The 25,314-nt window shown below is 57.5% G+C and overlaps 2 protein-coding genes across 8 annotated transcripts in view; one reads left to right on the forward strand and one right to left on the reverse strand.

The window, feature by feature from the left end:
• Nucleotides 1-15,629, forward strand: part of MPND (MPN domain containing) — a 25,911-nt gene extending 10,282 nt beyond the window's left edge. For 2 of the 7 annotated variants that reach the window (XM_054539382.2, XM_024237166.3), the window contains exons 3-13: nt 485-721; nt 8,184-8,316; nt 9,347-9,431; nt 9,625-9,721; nt 10,275-10,347; nt 10,423-10,499; nt 12,598-12,766; nt 12,862-12,932; nt 13,428-13,517; nt 14,517-14,609; nt 15,273-15,629. In XM_054539382.2, the coding sequence (XP_054395357.2) occupies nt 485-721; nt 8,184-8,316; nt 9,347-9,431; nt 9,625-9,721; nt 10,275-10,347; nt 10,423-10,499; nt 12,598-12,766; nt 12,862-12,932; nt 13,428-13,517; nt 14,517-14,609; nt 15,273-15,359 (1,212 nt within the window). In that variant the 3' untranslated portion in view covers nt 15,360-15,629. The remainder of the gene's footprint in view (nt 1-484; nt 722-8,183; nt 8,317-9,346; nt 9,432-9,624; nt 9,722-10,274; nt 10,348-10,422; nt 10,500-12,597; nt 12,767-12,861; nt 12,933-13,427; nt 13,518-14,516; nt 14,610-15,272) is intronic. The other 5 variants (XM_054539383.2, XM_054539384.2, XM_054539385.2 and 2 more) reach the window with 3 other exon arrangements.
• A 97-nt stretch (nt 15,630-15,726) lies between these two features.
• SH3GL1 (SH3 domain containing GRB2 like 1, endophilin A2) overlaps nt 15,727-25,314 on the reverse strand; it is a 39,240-nt gene continuing 29,652 nt past the window's right edge. Inside the window, exons 2-10 of the mRNA XM_024237167.3 lie at nt 22,268-22,336; nt 21,843-21,915; nt 20,824-20,967; nt 19,423-19,556; nt 19,050-19,208; nt 18,699-18,802; nt 17,934-18,058; nt 17,651-17,707; nt 15,727-17,131 (exon numbers count right to left, since the gene is read on the reverse strand). Coding sequence (XP_024092935.1) covers nt 16,935-17,131; nt 17,651-17,707; nt 17,934-18,058; nt 18,699-18,802; nt 19,050-19,208; nt 19,423-19,556; nt 20,824-20,967; nt 21,843-21,915; nt 22,268-22,336 — 1,062 coding nt within the window. The 3' untranslated portion in view covers nt 15,727-16,934. The remainder of the gene's footprint in view (nt 17,132-17,650; nt 17,708-17,933; nt 18,059-18,698; nt 18,803-19,049; nt 19,209-19,422; nt 19,557-20,823; nt 20,968-21,842; nt 21,916-22,267; nt 22,337-25,314) is intronic.

Below are 25,314 nucleotides of genomic sequence, written 5' to 3' on the forward strand. Positions count from 1 at the left end.
TGGTCTCAAACTCCTGACCTCAGGTGATCCGACCGCCTCAGCCTCCCAAAGTGCTGGGATTACAAGCGTGAGCCATTGCACCTGGCCCTGTATTATTACTATTACTGTTGTCATTATTGTTTGATTTGTGAATGGTAGCATATTATTCACCTGGTGAACGGGAGTTTCTGGATGGAGCAACTGCTGAGTGTTGCATCCTAGAGACACAGCAGTGATCAAGACAGACAGACCCTATCCCCGATCTTAGGGGTTTCTTGGTTATGGTGGGCGGGGTGCAGATACCTGCCAGGCAGCTTCGTGCAGGCTGATCAGGTGTGTGGGAGTGGACTCCCAGGCACTGAGGAGGCCCTGCAGCCGGCCTGAGAGGCATTCCTGGAAGCCCTGTAAAGGCATGTCTCAGGGAGCATGGGGCTGGGGAGGACCCCCGGGAGAGAGGGCATGGTGGGTGTTGGTCCTGGGCCCAGCCAGGTGACTGTTACTGCAGGGGAAGAAGTTCCTGGGCGACCTGCAGCCAGACGGAAGGATCATGTGGCAGGAGACCGGGCAGATCTTCAACTCACCCAGCGCCTGGGCCACCCATTGCAAGAAGCTGGTGAACCCTGCCAAGAAGTCGGGCTGTGGCTGGGCCTCTGTCAAGTACAAAGGCCAGAAACTGGACAAGTACAAGGCCACCTGGCTCCGGCTGCACCAGCTGCACACGCCTGCCACTGCTGCTGATGAGGTACGTGCTGCAGCCTCCTCCAGGAAGCCACCCAGGTCACTGTGGAATGAGGGGTGCCCAGCCTGACATAGCTCTCTCCGGAGGAGGTATTATAGTAATATATACAAACACGGATGGAGCCCTTACCACGTGACATGCCTCCTCCATCCCTCCAGGGCTAGGGTGGAGAGAGGGGACATGGGAGCTTGGGCTTTGAGGGATGAGCAGGAGTTTGTCAGAGCAAGTCGAAGGGAAGAGCTTTCTAGAAGGATGGAATGGCATGTGCAATGTCATGTAGGCAAGAAGAAAGACCTGCTGGTGTCGTGGGTGGCTGAGGGGGCTGGAAATGATGGCAGGGACCAGAGGGGCACTGGGGGAACTTCAAATGCTATAATAATCGATGTTCCCTGAGCGTTCACCAGCCGAGTGAACTTGGCCAAGGACCCTTTGTGTGCCTTAGTTTTTTTCTTTTTTTTTGAGACAGGGTCTCACTCTGTGGCCCAGGCTGGAGTGCAGTGCCCCCATCTCGGCTCACTGCAGCCTTCACCTCCTGGGTTCAAGTGATCCTCCCACCTCAGCCTCCCTAGTAGCTGGACTACAGACACATGCCACCATACCTGGCTAATTTTTGGATTTTTAGTAGAGATGAGGCTTCACCATGTTGCCTAGGCTGGTCTCCTGGCCTCCAGCAATCCTCCCACCTGGACTTCCCAAAGTGTTGGGATGGCGGGCGTGAGCTACTGCACTGGCCAGTTTTTTTTTTTTTTCTTATGTGAAATGGAGATGTTAGGCCAGGCGCAGTGGCTCATGCCTGTAATCCCAGCACTTTGGGAGGCCGAGGCAGGCAGATCACGAGGTCAAGAGACCGAGACCATCCTGGCCAACATGGTGAAACCCCGTCTCTACTAAAAAGACAAAAATTAGCCAGGCGTGGTGGTGCACACCTTTAGTCCCAGCTACTTGGGAGGCTGAGGCAGGAGAATCACTTGAACCTGCAAGGCAGAGGTTGCAGTGAGCCGAGATCACACCACTGCATTCCAGCCTGGGGACAGAGTGAGACTCCATTTCAAGACAACAACAACAACAAAAAAACCCCAAAATGGAGATGGTACCAGTGCCCATGTGTGGAATCTGTAGGGCAGGCAGGACAATGAGGCAGGAGCAGGTGCTGTAGTCTTGTGGCAGAATCTTGTTTTTTTTTCTGTTTTTGCTCTTACGGCCTTCATCTGATTGGATGGGGCCCACCCATAGTATCAAGAGTAATGTCCTGGGGGGAGGGAGGAGGGATAGCATTAGGAGATATACCTAATGCTAAATGACGAGTTAATGGGTGCAGCACACCAACATGGCACAGGTATACATATGTAACAAACCTGCACATTGTGCACATGTACCCTAAAACTTAAAGTATAATAATAATAAAATAAAAAATAAAAAAAAAAGAAAGCAGGAAAAAAAATGAGTAATGTCCTTTCTTCTTTTTGTAGGTATGTTTTTTTTTTTTTTTTTTCCGAGATGGAGTCTCGCTCTGTCGCCCAGGCTGGAGTGCAGTGGTGCGATCTCAGCTCACTGCAAGCTCCGCCTCCCAGGTTCACACCATTCTCTTGCCTCAGCCTCCCGAGTAGCTGGGACTACAGGCGCCCACCACCATGCCCGGCTAATTTTTGTATTTTTAGTAGAGACGGGGTTTCACCATGTTAGCCAGGATGCTTTCAATCTCCTGACCTCGTGATCTGCCCTCCTTGGCCTCCCAAAGTGCTGTGATTACAGGCGTGAGCCACCGCGCCCGGCTGCCTGTAGATATGTTTTTATAAACTTTTTTTATGTATGAAGTTTATTGCATGAAGGAGTTAACACTAGTCCATGTTAAAAGCAGACCACAAATGGTTACGTTATACAAGCTGTGAGGTTTTTAAACTTGTGACAAAGGACAGAAAGGAAATTCTACTCATTGCAAGGAAATCCTCACTTAAGCTTCAGTGAGCCACAAGCACTTAAAACCCATGAACCTGCCCGGCGCAGTGGACAAAAAATACCCATGAACCTGCCCGGCATAGTGGCAAAAATCCCTTGACCCTTCACATGATCCTCCTTAGCCAGTCCAGTCTCTACGAGGAACTGGCAAATGTTCTTGCACTGGTCACTCTGTAGCTGAATTACTTCTTCATATTGTGGTCTTTTTTTTTTTTTTTTTTGAGACGGACTCTTGCTGTGTCTCCCAGGCTGGAATGCAGTGCCACGATCTCTGCTCGTTGCAACCTCCGCCTCCCGGGTTCAAATGATTCTCCTGCCTCAGTCTCCCGAGTAGCTGGGATTACAGGCACCCACCACCACACCTGGCTAATTTTTATATTTTTAGTAGAGACAGGGTTTCACCACGTTGGCCAGGCTGGTCTCGAACTCCTGACATCAGGTGATCTGCCCGCCTCCGCCTCCCAAAATGCTGGGATTACAGGCGTGAGCCACCAAGCCCAGCTGACTTATCCATATTCTGGATGCTCAATTACAGTATCATTGCAGGCAGGCAAATTGCAAATTTCTTTTTTTTTTTGAGACGGAGTCTCGCTCTGTTGTCCAGGCTGGAGCCCAATGGCGCAATCTTGGCTCACTGCAACCTCCTCCTCCCAGGTTCAAGTGATTCTCCTGCCTGAGCCTCTTGAGTAGCTGGGACTACAGGCGCGCACCACCACGCCCGGCTAAATTTTATATTTTTAGTAGAAATGGGGTTTCACCATGTTGGTCCGGCTGTTCTCAAACTCCTGACCTCGTGATCCGCCCCCCTTTTCGGCCTCCCAAAGTGCTGAGATTATAGGCGTGAGCCATTGCACCCCACCTAAATTTCTTCTTAAACACCTTCACTAGTTTCTTTTTATCGTACTCATCACTGATCTCTTGCAGGACAGTGGTAAGCGTTTTCCCGCCATTTTTCTGTTGATTTTTTTTTTTTTTTTTTTTTTTTTTTGAGATGGAGTCTCACTGTGTCACCCAGGCTGGAATGCAGTGGTGCAGTCTTGGCTCACTGCAACATCTGCCTCCCGGGTTCAGGCAATTCTCCTACCTCAGCCTCCCAAGTAGCTGGAATTATAGGCACCTGCCACCAGGCCTAGCTAATTTTTGTATTTTTAGTGGAGACGGGGTTTCACCATTTTGGCCAGGCTGGTCTTGAACTCCTGACCTCGTGATCCACCTGCCTCAGCCTCCCAAAGTGCTGGGATTACAGGTGTGAGCCACCGTGCCCAGCCTCTGTTGAATTCTTATATGGATACAGTCCTCAGTGCCAGCAGGAAGCAGGTCATCACTGTTACTTGCATCAGCAGAGGGGTCGAAAGAGTGGAGGTTCTGGATAGTGGACAAAAGATACAATTCTGTTTTTGAGATGGAGTCTCGCTCTGTTGTCCAGGCTGGAGTGCAGTGCTGTGATCTTGGCTCACTGCAACCTCCCGTTCCCGGGTTCACGCAATTCTTCTGCGTCAGCCTACCGAGTAGCTGGGACTACAAGGGCGCGCCACCACGCCCAGCTAATTTTTGTATTTTTGCACGTTTATTAGAGATGGGGTTTCACCATGTTGGTCAGGCTGGTCTTGAACTCCTGACGACCTCAAGTGATCCACCCGCTTTGGTATTCCAAAGTGCAGGGATTACAGGCATGAGCCACCGCAGCCAGCCACGATTCCTTTGCTTTGGTGGGGACGGCCTGTGGAAGGCAGTGGTGGCGGGAGAAGGCGAGTGGGAGGGATGGAGAATCAGGAAGTGAGGGTGCTCAAGGGGAGGCTGCCGAGTCCTCAGTGGCTCAGTGACTGGGTCTATTTTTTTTTTTTTTTGAGATGGAGTTTCGTTCTTGTTGCCCAGGCTGGAGCGCAATGGCGTGATCTTGGCTCACTGCAACCTCCGCCTCTTGGGTTCAGGCGATTCTCCTGCCTCAGCCTCCCGAGTAGCTGGGATTACAGGCACCCAACACCATGCCTGGCTAATTTTGTATTTTTAGTGGAGACGGAGTTTCTCCATGTTGGTCAGGCTGGTCTTGAACTCCTGACCTCAGATGATCCGCCTGCCTCGGCCTCCCAAAGTTTTGGGATTACAGGCGTGAGCTACCAAGACCGGCTGGGTCTGTTTTTGTAAATTTTTTTTTTTTTTTTTTTTTTGAGACAGTCTCACTCTGTTGCCCAGGCTGGAGTGCAGTGGTGAGATCTCGGCTCACTGCAACCTCCACCTCCTGGGTTCAAGCGATTCTCCTGTCAGCCTCCTGAGTAGCTGGGATTACAGATGCCCACTACCATGCCCAGCTAATTTTTGTATTTTTAGTAGAGATGGGGTTTCACCATGTTGGCCAGGCTAGTCTTGAACTCCTGACCTCAGGTGGTCTGCCCGCCTCTGCCTCCCAAAGTGCTGGGATTGCAGGCATGAGCCGTGGAGGCTGGTCAAGAGCAATGTCCTTTCTGAAAGTCACGTTACTGTAGATGTGAATCACACGTAACAAATGCCGTCGCAGTAATGCCTAGATCAGTGTTCCATTAAATTCCCAGGCACTCTTGCCTAGCTAAGATGACACAGGAAACCATTCTTTCAGTATGTATTCAGTTAGTGGCCAACTGCGTGCAAGGCCTGTTTTAGGCACTGAATATAAAGCAGAGGGCAAAAAAGTCAAAAATCCTTGCCTTTGGGTGGGAGTTGTGGGGGAGGAAGGTAGTTGGTGGGGGGAGGGCTTCATTGAGAAGGTGACATTTGAACAGAGAACTGAAGGTGGGGAGGGAGGGAGGGAGCTATGAGGACTTCTGAGAAACAGCCCCTGCAAAGGCCCTGGGGCACGCCTGTGCCTGGTGTGTTGGAGGAACAGCGAGGAGCCTGTATGGCTGCAGCTGAGTGAGTAAGGGGGAGAGAAGGAGGTGGGGAGGATGGGAAGGGGACAGGGCAGGTCATGCGGGGCCCTGTGGGTTATGGGGAGAACTTGGGCTTTGACCTAGAGGAAGGTGGGAGCCACGGAGTGTTGCAGGCAGAGGAAGGACAAGGTCTGACTGAGGTGCTCACAGGCGTTCTCTGGTGGCTGCTGTGGGGACTAGACTGTCGGGGGTTAGGGTGGGATCCAGGGACCAGGGCAGAGGTGAGTGAGCTGGTCCAGGTGAGGGATGATGCAGTGGCCCAGGCCGGCCGTGGAGCAGGGAAGAAGTGGGCAGGTTCCAGGTATTTTTGGAAGTGTATCCGCCAGGTTTGCTGATAGATCAGATGCTGGAGTCCTGAGCAAGTGGGTGGATGGAGCTGCCAAAATTGGGGGATGTGGGAAGGGCAGATCTGGGGGTTCAGTGGGGCCCAGCATGGCTGTGTTGAGTGTGACCCTGTGAGTCCCCCACATGGAGACACAGAGAGGCAGCTGGGCCCTGAGTCTGGAGCCGGGCAAGGCCTGGGCTGGAGACAGGACCGTGGGCAATGTCAGGCGTAGACGGGATTTGGAGCCCTGAGAGGGGACGAGGCCACCTGGGAGGGGTGTGGAGGGAGGAGGCCTGAAAACCCAGCCTGGGGCCAGCAACGGAGACAGGGGAGGTGAGAGGGAGCCAGGCGAGCGTGGGATCTGGGGGTCGTGTGAGGACCGTGTCCCAGTAGGTAGGAGGATGTGCTGGGTCAGATGCTGCCAAGAAGGTGACGAGGACAGGAACTGAGATGTGACCCAGAGAGGTCACCTCCACAAGGGCAGTTTAGGACAGAACTGGAGGAGAGGTTATTTTTAATTTGTATTTTTTTAGACAGAGTCTCGCTCCATCACCCAGGCTGGAGTACAATGGTGTCATCTCAGTTCACTGCAATCTCCGCCTCCCGGGTTCAAGTGATCCTCCTGCCTCAGCCTCCTGAGTAGCTGGGATTGCAGGTGTGTGCCACCACGCCTGGCTAATTTTTGTATTTTTAGTAGAGATGGGGTTTCACCATATTGGCCAGGCTGGTCTCGAACTCCTGACCTCAAGTGATCCACCCGCCTCAGCCTCTCAAAGTGCCGGGGTTACAGGCGTGAGCTACTGCGCCCGGCTGGGAGGAAAGGTTACTGAAAAACATTAAAGTCATCTATGTATGGTGCTAGCTCGCTCAATGAACGGAGCATCTAGGTGTATGCTAAATGCTTTGTGTGCATGATTTCATTTCACCCTGATGCCATCCCCATGGAGGTGGAGGTCATTGTGCCCTTTTACAGATAAGAATAGAGTTGGCGGCCGGGCACAGTGGCTCACGCCTTTAATCCCAGCATTTTGGGAGGCCAAGATGGGCAAATCACAAGGTCAGACCATCAAGACCATCCTGGCTAACACGGTGAAACCCCATCTCTACTAAAAATACAAAAAATTAGCTGGGCATGGTGGCACGTGCCTATAATCCCAGCTACTCGGGAGGCTGGGGCAGGAGAATCACTTGAACCCAGGAGGTGGAGGTTGTAATGAGCCGAGATCACGCCACTGCAGTCCAGCCTGGGCGACAGAGTGAGACTCCATCTCAAAAAAAAAAGAATAGAGTTGGCCAGGCGCGGTGGCTCACACCTTTAATGCCAGCACTTTGGGAGGCTGAGGCGGGTGGGTCACTTGAGGTCAGGAGTTTGAGACCAGCCTGGCCAACATGGCAAAACCTCATCTGTACTAAAAAGACAAAAATTAGCCAGGCATGGTGGTGGGCAACTGTACTCCCAGCTACTCAGGAGGCTGAGGCAGGAGAATGGCTTGAGCCCGGAAGGCAGAGGTTGCAGTGAGCCAAGATCGCGCCACTGCACTCCAGCCTGGGTGACACAGTGAGACCCTGTCTCAAAAAAAAAAAAAAAAAAAAGTTCAGAGAGTTTAAACCCATTTACGGCTGAGGTTGCAATTCTTTGAATTTTTGCAATCAAACCTTGGCGATGACTTTGAGCAGTAGGATATAAATAGCTCCCATATGCTTAGCATTCCAATAATGGAATACTAGGCATAAATGGCTATGGTGCTCAACAAAGGTTGCAGGGCTTGTATTATAAAATGCGAGGTCAGCCGGGTACGGTGGCTTACGCCTGTAATCCCAGCACTTTGGGATGCCGAGGTGGGTGGATCACCTGAGGTCAGGAGTTCGAGACCAGCCTGACCAACATGGAGAAATCCTGTCTCTACTAAGAATACAAAATTAGCTGGATGTGGTGGTGCACACCTGTAATCCCAGCTACTCAGGAGGCTGAGGCAGGAGAGTCACTTGAACCTGGGAGGTGGAAGTTGCAGTGAGCCAAAATCGCACCACTGCACTCCAGACTGGGCGACAGAGGGAGACTTCGTCTCAAAAAAAATAAATAAAAAATAAATTACAAATAAATAAATAAATAAAATGTGAGATCTTAGCTTAAGGCCTTCTCTGCTCCCTCCCTCTAGTGGTCATCTGGGGCAATGGCACCTACGGCTTAGGCCAAAGGGCTGGGGTGGGACTTAGTAGGGAGAGTGGGGGGCACCCAGCTAAGGGTCCCACCGCTGTCCCTGACCCCTAACTCCTCCAGAGCCCGGCCAGTGAAGGGGAGGAGGAGGAGTTGCTGATGGAAGAGGAGGAGGAGGACATTCTGGCGGGGGTCTCAGCAGAGGACAAGAGTCGGAGACCACTGGGGAAGAGCCCTTCAGAGCCTGCCCACCCGGGTGAGAGGCATGGGGAGGGGAGGCAGGACAGGGGCAAGTACAGCTCAGGTTGGGGAGGAGACTGGGGAGAGGTTGGGCCTTGATCTTCTCCTAGGGCCCCCAAGATGGAGACATGGAGAGTCAGCTGGGCCCTAAGTCTGGAGCCGGGCGAGGCCTGGGCTGGAGACAGTCCCACTGCCCAATTTTACTCGCTGCCTGACTTCTCAAGCTCAAATGCTGGATTTTATTTTATTTTATTTTATTTTATATATTTATTTATTTTTTTGTGATGGAGTCTCCCTCTGTCGCCCAGGCTGGAGTGCAGTGGCTCAATCTCGGCTCACTGCAACCTCTGCCTCCCGGGTTCAAGCGATTCTCCTGCCTCAGCCTCCCAAATAGCTGGGACTATAGGTGCCAGCCACCACGCCTGGCTAACTTTTGTATTTTTAGTAGAGATGGAGTTTCACAATGTTGTCCAGGCTGGTCTTGAACTCCTGACCTCAGGTGATCCACCTGCCTCGGCCTCCCAAAGTATTGAGATTACAGGCGTGAGCCACTGTACCTGTTTTTTTGTTTTGTTTTTATGAGACAGGGTTTTGCTCTGTCCCCCAGGCAGAGTACAGTGGTGCAATCATGGCTAACTGCAGCCTCAACCTCCTGGGTTCAAGTGATCCTCTCACCTCAGCCTCTTGAGTAACCGGGACCACAGGTGTACGTCACCACGCCCGGCTAATTTTTGTATTTGTTTTCAGAGACGAGATCTCATCATGTTGCCCAGGCTGGTCTTGAACTCCTGGACTTGAGCAATCCTCCCACCTCAGCTTCCCAGTAAAAAAAAAAATTTCTTCTTTGTAGATAAGAGTTTCACTCTGTAACCCAGGCTGGAGTGCAGTGGTGTGATCACAGCTTACTGCAGCCTCGACCTCCCATGCTCAAGCGATCCTCCTGCTTCAGCACTGGGATTATAGGCATGCACCAGCACACCCAGTGGCCACCTAGTTTGTTCTAACTTGGGCTGGGGAGGGACTGACCCTGCCTTTTTCTCTCCCAGAGGCCACAACCCCAGGGAAGCGGGTGGACAGCAAGATCCGGGTCCCGGTCCGCTACTGCTTGCTGGGCAGCCGTGACTTGGCCAGGTCAGACTCACCCCAAGTTCTGCCCCTGCCCCAGCTCACCTGGATCTCTTGCTGGTCTTGGGGTAGCAAGGGCAGGGGTGGGGGGTGGGACAGAGCCTCAGATCCTCAGAGCTGTGGGGTGGGGGGAGTCAGTGTGGGGCGAGGGAAGAGCCTGGGGGTTTCTGAGACTGTGCGACCCTCCTGGCCCCTACAGGAACCCCCACACCCTGGTGGAAGTAACATCCTTTGCAGCCATCAACAAGTTCCAGCCGTTCAACGTGGCTGTTTCCAGCAACGTGCTGTTCCTGCTGGTGTGTGGCCCACCTTGTCCAGGGGCAAGGGGCTCCCAAGCCTGGGCAGGGGCCTGGGGATCCCAGTCGGTGGGCAGCGGGCAGGGCTCCCCTGCGTATCAGCTCCATGACAGCTGGGACCTTGTCTGCTTTGTTTGCTACTGGTACACTGTGAGTGCTCAATAAATGTATGAAGGAGGGTGCATGGCCAGGCGCAGTGGCTCACACCTGTAATCCCAGCACTTTGGGAAGCTGAGGCAGCGGGTCACCTGAACTCAGGAGTTCGAGACAAGCCTGGGTAACATTGAAACCCTGTCTCTATTAAACATACAAAAATTAGCTGGGCGTGGTGGTGCACACCTCTAATCCCAGCTACCTGAGAGGCTGAGACAGGAGAATCGCTTGAACTGGGGAGGCAGAGGTTGTGGTGAGCTGAGATCGTGCCACTGCCCTCCAGCCTGGGCGACAGAACAAGACTGAGTCTCAAAAAAAGAGAATAAGGACACAGGCTGGCTCCAGTGTTGGGGCAGGGCCACAGCCTGAGCCAGTCTTTTGCCGTCCCTCCCTTCCCCAGGACTTCCACAGCCACCTGACGCGGAGTGAGGTCGTGGGTTACCTGGGGGGCCGCTGGGACATCAACAGCCAGAGTGGGTATCCAGGGCCGGGTGGGCGAGGGCGTTGGGGGACCGGGGTCACGAGGTCACAGCCGCCCCTCCCCACAGTGCTGACGGTGCTCAGAGCCTTCCCTTGTCGGAGCCGGCTTGGGGATGCAGAGACTGCAGCTGCCATCGAAGAGGAGGTGAGGGGCTACCTGGGAGGTGGCATTCTGGGGAGGGTTGGGAAGGGACATAGCTGTCCTGGCGACTGCCCAGTGGCTGGCAGTGTCATCACCCAGCAAGTGTGCAGGTGAGCATGCCTGTCTCTGTGCCCAGGACCCCATGGTGAAGGATGAAGAACACTGCTTTTTTTGTTGGTGTTTTTTTTTTTTTTTTTTGAGACGGAGTCTCTCCTGTCACCCAGGCTGGAGTGCAGTGGTGCGATCTCAGCTCACTGCAAGCTCTGCCTCCTGGGTTCATGCCATTCTCCTGCCTCAGCCTCCCGAGTAGCTGGGACTACAGGCGCCCACCACCATGCCCAGCTAATTTTTTGTATTTTTAGTAGAGACGGGGTTTCACCGCGTTAGCCAGGATGGCCTCGATCTCCTGACCTCGTGATCCGCCCACCTTGGCCTCCCAAAGTGCTGAGATTACAGGCGTGAGCTACCGTGCCCGGCTAATTTTTTGTATTTTTAGTAGAGACGGGGTTTCATCATGTTGGTCAGGATGGTCTTGATCTCTTTACCTCGTGATCCGCCCACCTCAGCCTCCCAAAGTGTTGGGATTACAGGGGTGGGCCACCGCACCTGGTCAGGATGGTCTCAATCTCTTGACCTCGTGATCTGCCCACCTCGGTCTCCCAAAGAGGTGGGATTACAGGTGTGAGCCACTGTGCCCGGCCTTTTTTTTTTTCTTGAGACAGTCTCGCTCTGTCGCCCAGGATGGAGTGCAGGGCGTGATCTTGGCTCACTGCAACCTCCACCTTCTGGATTCAAGTGATTCTCCTGCTTCAGCCTCCTGACTACCTAGGATTACAGGTGTGCGCCACCATATCCAGCTAATTTTTGTATTTTTAGTTTAGACAGGGTTTCACCATGTTGGCCAGGCTGGTCTCGAACTCCTGACCTCGTGATCCACCTGCGTCAGCCTCCCAAAGTGCTGGGATTACAGGTGTGAGCCACCGCGCCCAGCCTAAGAGCACTGCTTTTGGATCTCCTAGCCCTGGTGCTGAAACCTCGCCAGCCCCCTCCCCTCTCAGAGCCTTGGTTTCCTTGTCTGTAAAATGAGCGGCTTCAATGAAAGGCCATCAGATCCAGGCGCCGGGGGTTCACACCTGGAATCCCAGCACTTAGGGAGGCCGAGGCAGGAGGTTTGCTGGAGCCCAGGAGTTCAATACCAGCCTGGGGCCACAGCAAGACCCCGTCTCTACAAAAGATAAAAAAAATTAGCCAGACATGGTGGTATGCACTTGTAGTCCCATCTATTTGAGAGGCTGAGGCAGGAGGATGGATTGAGTCCAGGAGGTTGAGGCTGCAGTGAGCCGAGATGGCGCCACTGCGTTCCAGCCTGGGTGACAGAGCAAGACCCTATATCTAAAAAAATAAAAAGTGAAGGGCTGCCAATATTGAATGCTCAGTGCCAGGCCTCATCTTTTAAACACTACTCGTAAGTGCCAGCTGCTATTCTTTTTTTTTTTTCCTTTTTTTTGAGACACGATCTTGCTCTGTTGCCCAGGCTGGACTGCAGTGGCATAATCATGGCCCACTGCAGCATCAACTGCCCAGGTTCAAGATCCTCCTGCCTCAGCCTCCATAGTAGATGGGAGTACAGACACGCACCACCACACCTGGCTAATTTTTGTATTTTTAGTAGAGAAGGGGGTTTCTCCATGTTGGCCAGGCTGGTCTCCAACTTGTGACCTCAAGTGATTTGCCTGCCTCAGCCTCCCAAAGCACTGGGATTATAGGCGTGAACCACTGCTCCCAGCCTAGTTTTAACTATTTGTTGAGTGCTTACTGTGTGGCGACCATTATTCTGTAAGCTGGGCTACAGCACTGAACAAAACGACTTTCGTGTCCTGGCTTTGTGACAGGGTGCATCTTTTATATTAAAAGATGTACTTGTTGGCTGTCTCTCCAGCTCCCACTGGCCTCAGTGGCGGTGGGGGCAGGGCCTGTCTTGGTCATCACTGTGTCCCCAGGCCTGATACACAGCAGGAATTCGTTCAGGGCTGGCCGGCCACATGAGCTCACTAGAGCCATTCAAGCCCCTGTGCCCCCTGAGCTGTACCTCTGTCCCCAGATCTACCAGAGCCTGTTCCTACGGGGCCTGTCCCTGGTGGGCTGGTACCACAGCCACCCGCACAGCCCAGCGCTGCCATCTCTGCAGGACATCGACGCACAGATGGACTACCAGCTGCGGCTGCAGGGCTCCAGCAATGGCTTCCAGCCCTGCCTCGCCCTGCTCTGCTGTACGTGGGATGGGGCTATAGGGGGAGCAAGGAGGGGGGATGCTGGGCCAGCCAAGCCTCCCAGGCCCAACCCCTCTCTCCCTCTCTTCCGCCAGCCCCTTACTATTCTGGCAACCCAGGTCCCGAGTCCAAGATCTCGCCTTTCTGGGTGATGCCTCCTCCCGAGGTAGGTGGGGCTGCTGGGAGAGCCTGGGGGGCCCGGGAGCACCGGGGCATTTGGGTCACGACTAGGCAGGGGCCCCTGGTTCCAGGCTCCACTGGAGAGTTGGGGCCCCAGTTTCTCCGTCTATGAAACGGGGACGTGACTGCTGCCCTGCCCATATTTTGATGAGGTCCTGGGTGTGGGGCCTCGGTGTGTCGTTGGCTGCTTAGTACAAAGTGGGCTCCCTTCGTGACCCTGCCTGGCTCCATTCCCCAATCCTGCCCTGAAGTCAGAGGTCAGCCCTGGAAGTCATTTCAGGGCCCTGGCTCTCTTCTGGGCCTCTCCCGGAGTAAGGATGCTACCTTGCCTCCCTGGTGCCACCACCAGGTGCCAATCCTGGTGCAGAGCTGAGCCGGGGTGTGCACTCTCCCGTTCCCAGCCCGGGCACTGCCAGTTGTCCCCAGCTGCCATGGGCTGGGGGCTGGTGAGGCTTCTCTGACTGGTCTGTGTCCCTGCCAGCAAAGGCCCAGTGACTATGGCATCCCCATGGATGTGGAGATGGCCTACGTCCAGGACAGCTTCCTGACCAATGACATCCTTCACGAGATGGTGAGCTCGCTGCGGGGCGGGCAGGCAGGGGCTGGCAGTGCGCAGGTGGGCACACAAGATGCGTTGGTCTGCTTCCCACTGGTGGGCTTGGGAAGCTATGGCTGGTGGCGCCTTTGGGGCCTGGGTTACGGCTTCTTCCATCACTCAGGACAGAGTCCCAGGCCCTTGCCAGGGCCCCTCCAACTTCTGCCCTCCCTCACCTCCCCACCTGCTGTTATCCAAGGCACTGGCCTCTTCTGCCAGGCTGTCCAGTAGAGAAACCCCAGGGACTCTGGGTGGTAACTGGATGAACACTTAACAATTGTGTGTTCAGCATGCATTTAAAACACGAAACTGAGGCAGACATAGTGGCTCACGCCTGTAATCCCAGCACTTTGGGAGGCTGAGGCGGGTGGATCACCTGAGGTCAGGAGTTCGAGACTAGTCTGGCCAACATGGCGAAACCCTGTCTCTACCAAGATAGAAAAGCTAGCCAGGAGTGGTGGCGGGTGCCTATAGTCCCAGCTGCTTGGGAGGCTGAGGCAGGACAGTCTCTTGAACCCGGGAGGTGGAGGTTGCAGTGAGCCGAGATCACGCCACTGCCCTCCAGTCTGGGCCACAGAGTGAGACCCCATCTCAAGGAAAAAACCCAACAAAACCTAAACTAGTTCGTCAAACCTGTGACCTCACAGGTGTCACTGCTGGGGATGAGGCCGAACCAGGGGGCAACGTCAGGCCCGTGTGGTTCTGGAGAACTGGGCTCAGTGAGTGCAGGTCCAGGTGGACCTCTCGTGGCAGCCACTTGGGCAACGCTGCTGCCTCCCCCTTGAGAGCGCCCTCCTGCACCTAGGCTAGGTGAGCCCTCTGGCTAAGGTCACTCATGATCTCTTTGTGGTTGGTTTGTTAGTGACTGGGGTCATGTCATGTCTCAGGGCTGCCTGAGACTGGAACCCCAGGAGAGGGGCTGGTGGACCTCCAGCTTGGAGGGAGCCTGGGAGTCCATGCTCCTCTGTCTTGTAGATGCTGCTGGTGGAGTTCTACAAGGGTTCCCCCGACCTCGTGAGGCTCCAGGAACCCTGGAGCCAGGAGCACACCTACCTCGACAAGCTTAAGGTGAGCCCCAATTCCCCGCAGACCTCCTAACGGGGCCCCAGGAGAGGCCCCCTGGGCAGCCTAAAAGGTGGCAGCAATGAGCCCCATGGGCCTCAGGGGCCCGGGACAGCCCAGCTGGCAGACTGTGCCTGACCCTGGTCACCCCGTGGCCACCCCAGCAGGGTGCAGGCCAGATTTGATTGGACTGTGGAGCTTTAAGCTCCAGTAGTGCCGGATGAGGTCCTGGCAGCGGGTTTTGGGAGTGGCTCCCCTGCAGAGGGCCCAGGGTCCTGGCCGCCCCTGAGCGTCTTAAGGTAGTAGTTCCTGGTTTCCCTCCACCTGGCATAGGAAGGGGCTCATTCTGCTCAGTCTCGGCTAGCTGTGGAAGCTGTGGTGTCCCCATGGGTGTCTGGAACCCAGGCAGGGAGGGGCTGAGGTGGGGGCAGGATCGGGAGTGTGCAGGTAAGCCCCACCCCTCCACACAGCATCGCTGCCCCCGGGAGCCAGGCCCTCGGTTACATACTGCCCCATTGGGTAAGCAGCAGGCTGTGCTGCGGGACCCCAGCCCTGTGCCTCGGTCTCAGGGGGGCTCAGTCAGGATGCTGGACTTGCATGGAGGACTGTGAGGCGCAGGGCTGGCTAGGACCCCCGGGCACAGCCTGAGGCCCAGCCCCCTCGTTTCAGATCTCCTTGGCCAGCAGGACGCCCAAGGACCAGAGCCTGTGTCACGTCCTGGAACAGGTGTGCGGCATCCTCAAGCAGGGGAGCTGAGCCTTCCAGGGCAGGGTGGGCTCCAGTTGTCTTGAGGGTCTGGATGGGCTCAGGTAATAAAGAAATGGAAGCAGCAGCCAGCCACGCTGGTCTCCCCAAGGCTGGGGTGAGGGTGGTTGGGTGCCCAGGCTGGTACCATCACCTCTGCTTCCTCACTTCCAGGGCAGGGCATCAACCTCCAGGGCACCCCTCAGCCCCTGTACCTGGGAACTGGCACAAAAGCCCCAGGGCCAGTCCCACCCACCTTGGGCTCTGGAGCACCTGGGGTGCTGGAGGGACCTCCTGGGGTGTGTGTGGCTTTGGAGCCGGCCCCTCAGGAAGGCGGTGGGTGGCAGGCCCACCTCTGTACCAAGACAAGGCAAGGGGCTGTAGAAAGAGACATTTAATACTTCTGTTTACAAAATTCAGGCATACATTTCAGTTTGCCCTGGACCGTGCCCAAAGCTGTGTGCTCATCTCTGCACCCCTCATGTACTTCTGATGAGGTGGGTGCAGGGCAGAGCAGAGCCTGGGGTCCAGAGGCTTCACTGGACCACAGGGGGAGGGGAATGTGAATGTGGCCTGGCCCAGAGGACCCCCCTATTTCATCGATTTTGGATTGGGCGATAGAGGAAGCAGATGTCGGGGCTGCCTGCCTTGGTCTAGAGGAGATGGCTGGGGCCACTTCCCACAGGGTGGGGTGGCAGCGGCTCAGCAAAGGGAGGCCTGGCCACCAGGGGCTGGAACATTCGCTCACTGGAGCCTTTGTGCTTGGCCCTCGGCAGCACGGCTGTGGTCCCGTGTGAGGTGTGCTGGGGGGTGTGTGGGTGGCTGGTGCTGGCAGCTTGTGCCAGAGTGACACAGGCCTCCCTGGGCTTGGATGGGGGCAGTTAAAAAGCTGAAAAGGTACTTGGCTTTCTGAGGGTGGGGCTTGGGAGGCAGGGCCCTGCGGGAGACCATGTTCTCTGTCCTCGGGCAGATACCAGCTGGCCTCTGTCCCCAGACTGCAAGCTGACAGCAGGCCGGGGAGGCGGTGAGGCCCTCTGCCCTGGCCTTGGGGAGAAGGACTGCATGTGTGAGGCAGGGGTGCATCGGCCCTGGAGTAAGGCCAGGGCCCATCGCCAGCACCAGGCTGGGAGGGGATTTAAAACCAGGGTCCTATCTCTGAGCCACCCCGCGGGGACGCTCGATCCCATCCTGTTAAGGCTGCGGGACTCGAGGGTAGGCAGTGAGCCGGGCCCCCGTCGGGTCAGGACGGAGGTGGAGGCTGCCCCAGAGGAACATTAGTGTTTCTAAGAGCACCTTAGTGTTGCCCCGCCTCGGCCAGCTGGGCGAGGAGTTGGGGAGCAGGGGAGGAGGCTGGCGCCATGGAGTGGGGAAGGGAGCCGTCACCGTTGGGGGTCAGCGCTAGTGTAAACAGGCATCCCCCTGACCCAGGTGTGGGGCCCTGCTCAGGGAGTACCTCAAGGGCCGGGGCCCAGGTGGCGCCAGCAGGCTCAGACACCGCCCTGGCAGCAGGGGTTCCGTGGAATGCAGGAGACCCAGCAGGGGTGCCGGCCAGTGTGGACGGAGGGGCGGGGCGGGGGCACTGGCGAGTCACTGCGGCAGGGGCACAAGCACCTCCACGTAGCTGAGCGGGAAGAAGCCTGACTGGCCGTCCAGCATGCCCTCGTACCAGTTCTCGTCGATCTGGTTCGTCAGCGTGATGACGTCGCCCTCACGGAAGCCCAGCTCCCCGTCGTTCTCGGGCTCGAAGTCATACAGCGCCTTGCAGCTCGGCTGGTCCAGGGGTGCTGGGGGTGGGAGCGGGCTGTGGGGCTGGGGCTGTTACACCTCACCCCGCCCAGTCTGGGGTCTCAGACCTGCTGTGACCTGGAGCGTGTGGGTGGGCATGGGCCTCCCCTCTGCCCTGCCTGGGCCATCCCCTGCCCCTTCTGGGGTCTGGCCTCTACTGCCACCCAGGAGGGAGGAGGGGAGAAGCTTGGTAAGTGGTCACCAAAGCTACTCCTGGGAGGTGCTGGGGATACCCAGTGCTGCTGCAGTGACAAGGAATGACCAGATGCCCTCAGCCCTTGTAGCCACCACATAGCCTAGAGCTGGGCTAGTGCCCTTGGCAATCCCTCATTCACACTGTGAGGCTGAGACCCAGAGGGGTGGCGTCTTGCAGGCTGTGGGGCCTGTGCCCCCCACTGCTGCCCGAGCCTGGCTCCTCCCTGCTTGAGATGGGCAGAGAACAGGGCAGGAGGAGAAACACCCTCCCCGAATGGCCGACAAGGCAGCACTGAGGTTGAGGCGGGCCTGGGAACACTCACGCATGCTCCGGCTAGGGGTCCGGATGGGCTTGTCGGAAGATCGGAAAGATGATGAAGCTAAACACAAGCAAAACGAGGAGGCTGCGGGCTCAAAACGGTCGGGCAGGGCCCCTTCTGCAGAAGGCTGGGGCCAGCCCTTCCCGTCTGCCTTGGTGGTCCAGATGGAGCAGGGCTGAGAGCTGCACCCAGGAGTCTCGTGCTCAGAGACCCAGGGCAGGGCCAGCCCTTGGCCACTCCCACCCGCTGGCATGTGCCTCCGCGAGAGGGCTCCATGCCCCATTACCTGCAATCTTGGGGGCTGTGGTGCAGGGGAAGCCCCCGTTGGACTGCTCAGGCTCTCCAAGGTCAAAGGGCTCCCGGGGCTTGGGCTTATACTCCCGCTTAGGGCGTGAGGAAGCTTCCCGCATCCTGTGAAGGGAGAGGCGTGAGTGGCCCGAGCCTGTGTCACGGCCGAGGCAGCCCCACTCTTGTATTTATACTGCTGCCTAATCACCTGGCCTGGGACTGCAGGAAGAGGCCGGCAGTGGGGTCGTGACACATGGACCTGGGACACAGCTAGACTGGGATGTCTACCCAGAGGGCCTCCAGCCTGGACCAGCCCCACCTTGCAGGCATCTCAGAGATTGCCAAGCAGCTGGGGCCTGCCACAGCCTCTACCTACAACACCCCCAGTCACATTTCCCTGCCTCCTCCCCCCATTCCCCACCACAGCCGGTGCCCCACATACGCCTAGGCCCCTGAAGCAGGTCTGGCCTCTGCGTTTAGGGAGGGGAGGCTGGGTGTTCCTGTGGCAGCAGAAAAGTGCAGCCAGGGAGGGAGTCTCCAGGGCCTGCATCTGGGGCAGGGCTTGGTGTAGACTCAAGAGTTCTCAGAGCCCCGGCTCCTCTGACCTCGCGGGCCCCCAAGCCATTCCACTCAGTCCCCAGGAAGAATCCAGGATGCTGCTCTGCCATATGCTCACCCCAGAGCGAGGTGTGCTGCCCACTTGCGCCGGCAGAGGGCGCATGGCAGCCCAGGCTCTGTGGCGAGACCAAGGCCCTGGGCTCACCTGCGCTTGAGCTTCTCGGCCAGCTCGTCCAGGATCTGCACGGCCTGCCGGTGGTAGTCCAGCTGTGCGTCTACCAGGGCCGAGAGCTGACTCACCTGCTCGATCTGTGGGGACAGTAGGGCTCAGGGGCTCCTGCCAGCGCCACTGTCCTGTGCCTTCCCTGACTCCCGAGGTGAAGCCACAGGAGGCAAGGGGGCTGAGAGGGGACAGGGGACTGGGGCCCGTACCCTCAACCTCCCCTGCTGCAGCGGCCAGGTTGGTGGCGTCTCTGTCCTCCAGCTCCCTTGAGGCACCACCCCGGCCTCCCAAGGGCATGGGGCTTGTCAGGATGTGACACCCCCAGCTACTCACGTCGGTCTCCAGGAGGTTGTGCATGCTGGTTTCTGCCACCTCCTTGGACTCCTCGAACTTCTCCAGCGCCTGGCGTAGCTCCTCATCGGGGATCTTGCCCTGCCGCTTCTTCTTGTAGTCAAAGTCCAGGCGGCGGCCCTCCAGTTTCTTCAGGTGGTGCTGGAGACAGTGGGGGACATGGGTCACACCAGTAGTGGCCAGAGGTCCGCCCCACGCATGGCTTTGACCCACTGTCCCTGCACCACCGGGGATCCTGCCTGCCTAAGTGAGACCCAGAGGGCAGTGCCGAGGCTGGAGGTGAGGGTGGCAGGAATGGGGCTGCCCCATCCAGCAGGGGAAAGGGACAGGCCCCGGGCTGGCGCAGGAGCAGCACCTGGATCTCCTTCAGGTCTTTCTCGCATAGGTTCTGGAGGGGGTCAATGAAGTTCTGCTTGACCTCTATGTCCAGGGAGTCCTTCACCTCTGCCAGGCGCTTCATGGACTCGCCGGCATCCAGCAATGCGTCGCCTGTGGAGAAGTGGTGGGGGAAGCCATCATACCGGGCCTGGAACCACTAGACCGAGACACTCCTCAGCCTTTGTTTTTGAAACAGCGTTTCACAGGCTGGAACGCAGTGGCGCTGTCCCAGCTCACTGCAGGCCTCAAACTGGGCTCAAGCCATGCTGGCACCTCAGCCACCCAAGTAGCTGGGACCACAGGCGTTCACTCCCACACCTGGATCCTTTCCAACTTCTTTGAGATGAAGTCTCGCTGTTGCCCAGACTGGAGTGCAGTGGCATGATCTCAGCTCACTGCAACCCCTGCCTCCCAGGTTCAAGCAATTCTGTCTCAGCCTCCTGAGTAGGTGGGATTACAGGCGCCCGCCACCACATCCAGCTAATTTTTGTATTTTTAGTAGAGACGGGGGTTTCACCATATAGACCAGACAGACTGGTCTCGAACTCCTGACCTCGTGATCCGCCCGCCTCGGCCTCCCAAAGTGTTGGGATTACAGGCGTGAGCCACCGCACCCGGCTTTTTTTTTTTTTTCTCCCCCACAATCTTGGCTCACTGCAACCTCCACCTCCTGGGTTCAAGTGATTCTCCTGCCTCAGCCTCCCGAGTAGCTGGGGTTACAGGCATGCGCTACCACACCCGGCTAATTGTGTGTGTGTGTGTGTGTGTGTGTGTATGTATATATATATATATATTTTTTTTTTAGTAGAAGCGGGGTGGGGTTTCTCCATATTGGTCTTGCTGGTCTCGAATTCCCGACCTCAGGTGATCCACCTGCCTCGGCCTCCCAAAGTGTTGGGATTACAGGCGTGAGCCACCACACTCGGCCCCAACCCAACTTCTAACAGCCCCCCACACTCTAGGCCTAGGGCCTGGAAATTGGAACTCAGAGCAAAACAAAGGATCCTAAAATCCGAATCGATGCTGGACGTTAAACCAGCCCCTCCCGTGCTCCTAAAAGGGCCCAGGTTTGCCCTTAACAGGTGGAAGGACAGATGCTGGGGGGTCCAGGCCCCGGGGAAGCAGCTGGCTTGAGTTGGGGAACGTCTGGAGCTACAGGAAGGGGCCCCATCAGCTGCTGGCCAGCGCTGGATGGGTTAGTCTGTGCAGTCTCCTGCGCCTCTGCAGCTGGAAAGCTGTGGGGGCCACTGTGCGTCCCCGGCACTCAGCACACGCAGGGCCTGGGCCTAGGCCTGGGCCTGGACCTGGACCTGCCCTGCCTGTGTTGAGGCGTGGCCTCCAGGGACAGTGGGCGTGGCTTCCAGAGAGCACCACTCACCAAAGTTGGACTCGCCGCCCAGCTCCTTCCCGTGGCGGATCATGCACTCGCCCAGGAGCCCCTCCGACTGCGGGTAGCCGGGGTTCTTCACCTGGCCCCGGATCTTGGACACCGTGTTGAGCATGGTCAGCTTAGCCCGCGAGGCTGGGATAGGATGGCCAGGTGGGTGTGGGCTGTGAGGCCTGCACTCCTCTGCCCCGGCAGGCTGCAGCCCCCACATCCCCTCCCCACCCTTGCTACCTGTGCCTGTGGACAGTCTAGCCCGCACAAAGCACAGTGGAATCCCCAGAGGGTCCCTTCCCTGCTCCTGCTAGCCTCGAAGGAGCCGGCAGCGGGTGGAGAGGTGACCAAGCTCCTCAGGGGGCAACAACACCTCCTTCCAAGGGCTGCTTCTCTTGGAACATGGCTATGACCCCTCATCTGGGGAGTGCCAGGGAGGAGGCGCAGCAGTGATGTGCAGCGGGGGGTGGCTGAGGCCAAGGCTCCCGGGGTGGGTGATAAGCCGTGTCCCTTCCGCTGGCCGCTCAGGTCTGCTCCTGCCAGGGCCTGAGTGGACACTGCTGGGTGTGCGTCTGCCCCCTGTCCACGGCCTCCTATGGAGCCAGCATCTGGGTTTTCCTTGGGGAAAGGCCTGTCTCTCAGCCAGGGAGACCCAGTCCCAAGCCCAAAAGGTGAAGTCCAGGCCAGGGGCACTGGGGAGGGGCGGCCAATACAAATGGGTCCCACAAGTAAGCTGGGGGAGAGGCTCCCTGCCAGGACTGCTGGCTGGAAGAGGGGTTTAAGGCTGGGACAGCCCTAAGGAACCAGTCGGCATGAGAGTGAAGCCAACAGAGGGGCTGAGCTGCTGGTTGAGGTGGAAAGGCAGCATGCAGCACCAAGGATGGCCTCTGCACCCCGGGATCCAGCTGTGCCTGAAGCCCACCACCCATGAGCCTGGTGGTTCTGTCATCCCCTACGTTCCCTCTGACACAGAGGCCAGACGGCCTGGGGCAGGCCCTGGCAGTGGCTGGAGCACCCACCTGGGTTGGGCTGCAGGTACTCGATGGTCCTGGCCAGCACTTCTGCCACCGCCTTGCTGGTGACATCCACCTTCTGTGGAGAGCAGCAGCATATAAGACTCCACAGCCACTGGGGGCCCAAGGCACACAAAGCCCCCGCTGCTGCACCGCCTCCTGCCCTAAGAGCCCATACCAGGACCCCCCAACCCCCTCTCCATGTCTTCAGCTCAGCCATGTCCCCACAGCTGCCTGCCCAGGGCAGGGGAGAGAGCTGGTGCCCGTCAAGTCCTGCTGACGAGGCCCCCACACCACCCCATCTCTCCACGCCTGCCGGGCCCCATCACTCCAGACCCAGGCCCATCAAGGTTGGCCGCCTCCACTATTCCCGGCAGAGGTCAGGCCCCGGCAGTGCCACCACCACACAGAGCACGCAGTTTCTTCCTCACCTTCTCCATCTCTTTGAAGTCATCATCCAGCTTGGTCCCCTCGGCCCCTCCGACCTTCTCACTGACCAGCTAGAGGACAGAAAAGGGGAAACGCTGTGAGCCCAGGGAGAGGAGGAAGAAGAGGACAGGAGGCCCTGAGTCGCCTTCCAGCCACATCACATCCACAGCTGAAGGCAGGAGGCCAAGTGATCAGGACATACACCTCAGGCATTGCCGTGGGCACCCCAGGGCCACAGACTGCCTGCGGAGCAGGGTGGGCCTGCAGGGGGAGGGGGAGGGTGGCCTGCCCACCTGTGTGTGTCCCGACTGCCACTCACATGCCCACTGGGGATCCTGCCACAGCAGGCCCCATCTTGGCCACGGTGGAGTCCAGAGCCTCAGCCTGAGAACACGTCTCAGAAGACACTGCTTCCAGAAGTGCCTACACAAACATCCCCACAGATAGCAATGTGGGGATCTGCCCCCATCCTTGAGTATGTGGGGTCTACTTAAAAAAAAAAAAATCCTGCCAGCTTGGCTGGGAGAGGCAGCAAGAGCTGACAGTTACAAGAAGAGGTACAGGCGGCCGGGCAGGGAGGCCACCACTCTCCTGTGCTCTGGTGCCCGTGTCTGCAGGATGGGACAGCCCGGCCCTTGCCCCACGTGGACACTGAGTTTCACAAAGCAGTCAACACAGGCCTGGCACACCTCAGTCCTCACGGCTCTCAGCTGCGGTGAAAGCGATGACAATGACAGGCACTTAACAGCGTCTCTTTCCTCGTGTGGTGGGAAGGCAGAAGCAAGCACTGAATTCCCAAACCACGCTCTCTGACAGTGCCTGGGATGCGAAAAACAGCCCTGAAATGTCCCATGGAACGTGGCAGGAGCCCCTGAACCCCAGCACCGCTGTCTGAGCTGTCTGAGCACAGGCGTTGCTTTCTTCACCCCACGCATCCCATGTGTGCCTGGCGCCAAGGGATGCCGCACAGAGTGAGGACGGACAGTGTGAGGCCCTTCCCAGCACACAGTGCTTCATGAAGAGCTGAGTGGCTGCCAGGCCCTGTCACAAATGGAGGCTCCCAGAGGGAGGGCGCCTGAGGTCACACGCTTGGCCCTGCCCTCTGGGGGCCAAGTGTCACAGGGTGTGCCATCTCTGAAGTCATCGGCAAATTTAACGTCCCGGGTCTGATCACTTGTGTGAAGACGTGCACATACGGCCCGGGCAGGAGAGCGAGGTGTTGTGTGCCGTGGGCTTGTGACTGTTGACATGGGCCATGGCCTGCGCCCCTGGTGCTCCCCAGGTCTGATTGGTGCTTGCCTGCCCTGAGCTGTCACAAGACGTGGCCAAGGGATGCCACGAGTGTCCGTGTGGTGCCACATTGCGTTGGCTGTGTGGCGCTGGGGGATGTCCAGCAGGGCAGTCAGGAGTTCAGGACCCAGCCTGGGAGGAAGTGACCCAAGAGCAGGAAGTGCGGGGGTGGGAGAAGCTTGAGCCTGGGGCTCTGCCCACGCCAGGCACCTGGTGTACCCTCTAGCCCATGCCTGGAGGTCACAGCCCAAAGGCACCATGAGTGCAAATGCCCCCAACCCCAAGTTCTGCAAAAGGTAGCCTGCCCGGAGTACACTGCTGGTCTCGTGTCCTGGCAAACTGCCCAAAAAGACACCAGCCCCTTTCCCAAGGAATTCCCAGCCCTCCTCCAAGGCTTGGCTCTGGAAGCCCCCACACCACAGGACTGACCTCACCCACGCATCGGGACCCTTTCTGTCCACCTGCCTTCATGTGCAGGGTGCACGGGGTGCGCTGGGCATTCAGTGAGCACAGGACTCACAGGCCCCATGCCTCTGACCCATCCCTTTCCTGCCTGCGGGTTGGTGGCTCTCAACTCAGCCACACAGCACCTTGGAAGCTTCTTAAAAATCCCCTCGTCGGCCGGGCGCAGTGGCTCACGCCTGTAATCCCAGCACTTTGGGAGGCGAGGTGGGTGGATCACGAGGTCAGGAGATCGAGACCATCCTGGCTAACACGGTGAAACCCCGTCTCTACTAAAAATACAAAAAAATTAGCTGGGCGTGGTGGCGGACGCCTGTAGTCCCAGCTACTCAGGAGGCTGAGGCAGGAGAATGGCGTGAACCCGGGAGGTGGAGCTTGCAGTGAGCAGAGATCTGGCCACCGCACTCCAGCCTAGGCGACAGAGCAAGACTCCATCTCAAAAGAAAGAAGAAAAAAAAAAATCCCCTCATCACACCCACCGCGGGAGGGCTGGGCTCTGGCACAGGTGAGAGGCAGGAAATGTCCCTTGCGGGGCAGGAGAGTGGGGCTGCCCTCCATTTCTGCTGAAGGTGTTAGGAGGAAGGAGCCCGCCCTCCCTAGGTGTTTTTGGGGCGTTCCACTCTATTTCCTGGGACAGTTTCACTTCTTTTGATTGTGGCGAGAGAGGGCGTGCTCAGAGCCAGCGGCTGCCGGAGAGGGAAATGAGTGGCTGATGTGAGACTGGACTCTTCTGGGAAGCTGGGAGGAGAACTGAAGCCAGCGGGCTGCGAAACCACACCTTCTGGGCCAAGGCCACCCCAGCCCCACGACCTGCCCAGGCAGGACCCAGTGTGCAGGCTGGCAGGAGTGGCTCCGTCAGGGCCTTTTCCCAGCCCCCTGCCTCACGTAGGGCAGGAGGAGAGGCCCTACCGGCGAGGACCACATCCTGCCTCTGAGGGGAGGGGCTGGGGACTCGCCATGGCACCAAAGACCCACCTGGTGGCCTCTGGCTCTGGCCCCGGCCCCACCTGCCCATCTCACCTGGGAATCCAGGACCCTGCCTTCCTGAGCCCCAGGATGACTTCCTGAACCCCCACAACTGCCTGACTCCTCGCACCCCTGACACCCGGGAGGCTGTGCCCTAACTACCTGGGTCCCTCTGCTCAGCTCCAGCCAAGTCCCTTGTGGTGACTGATGGTCCCCCATGGGCCAGGCACTGGGCAGGGGACATGACCCTGTAAGGCCCCTTCTCTCCAAGGCTTACGGGCTAGAAACCAACACAGATGAACACAGGGATGAGCAGCCACAAGGGAAACAT

This window comes from Pongo abelii, chromosome 20, assembly GCF_028885655.2.
Source record: "Pongo abelii isolate AG06213 chromosome 20, NHGRI_mPonAbe1-v2.0_pri, whole genome shotgun sequence".
Lineage (NCBI taxonomy): Eukaryota > Metazoa > Chordata > Mammalia > Primates > Hominidae > Pongo > Pongo abelii.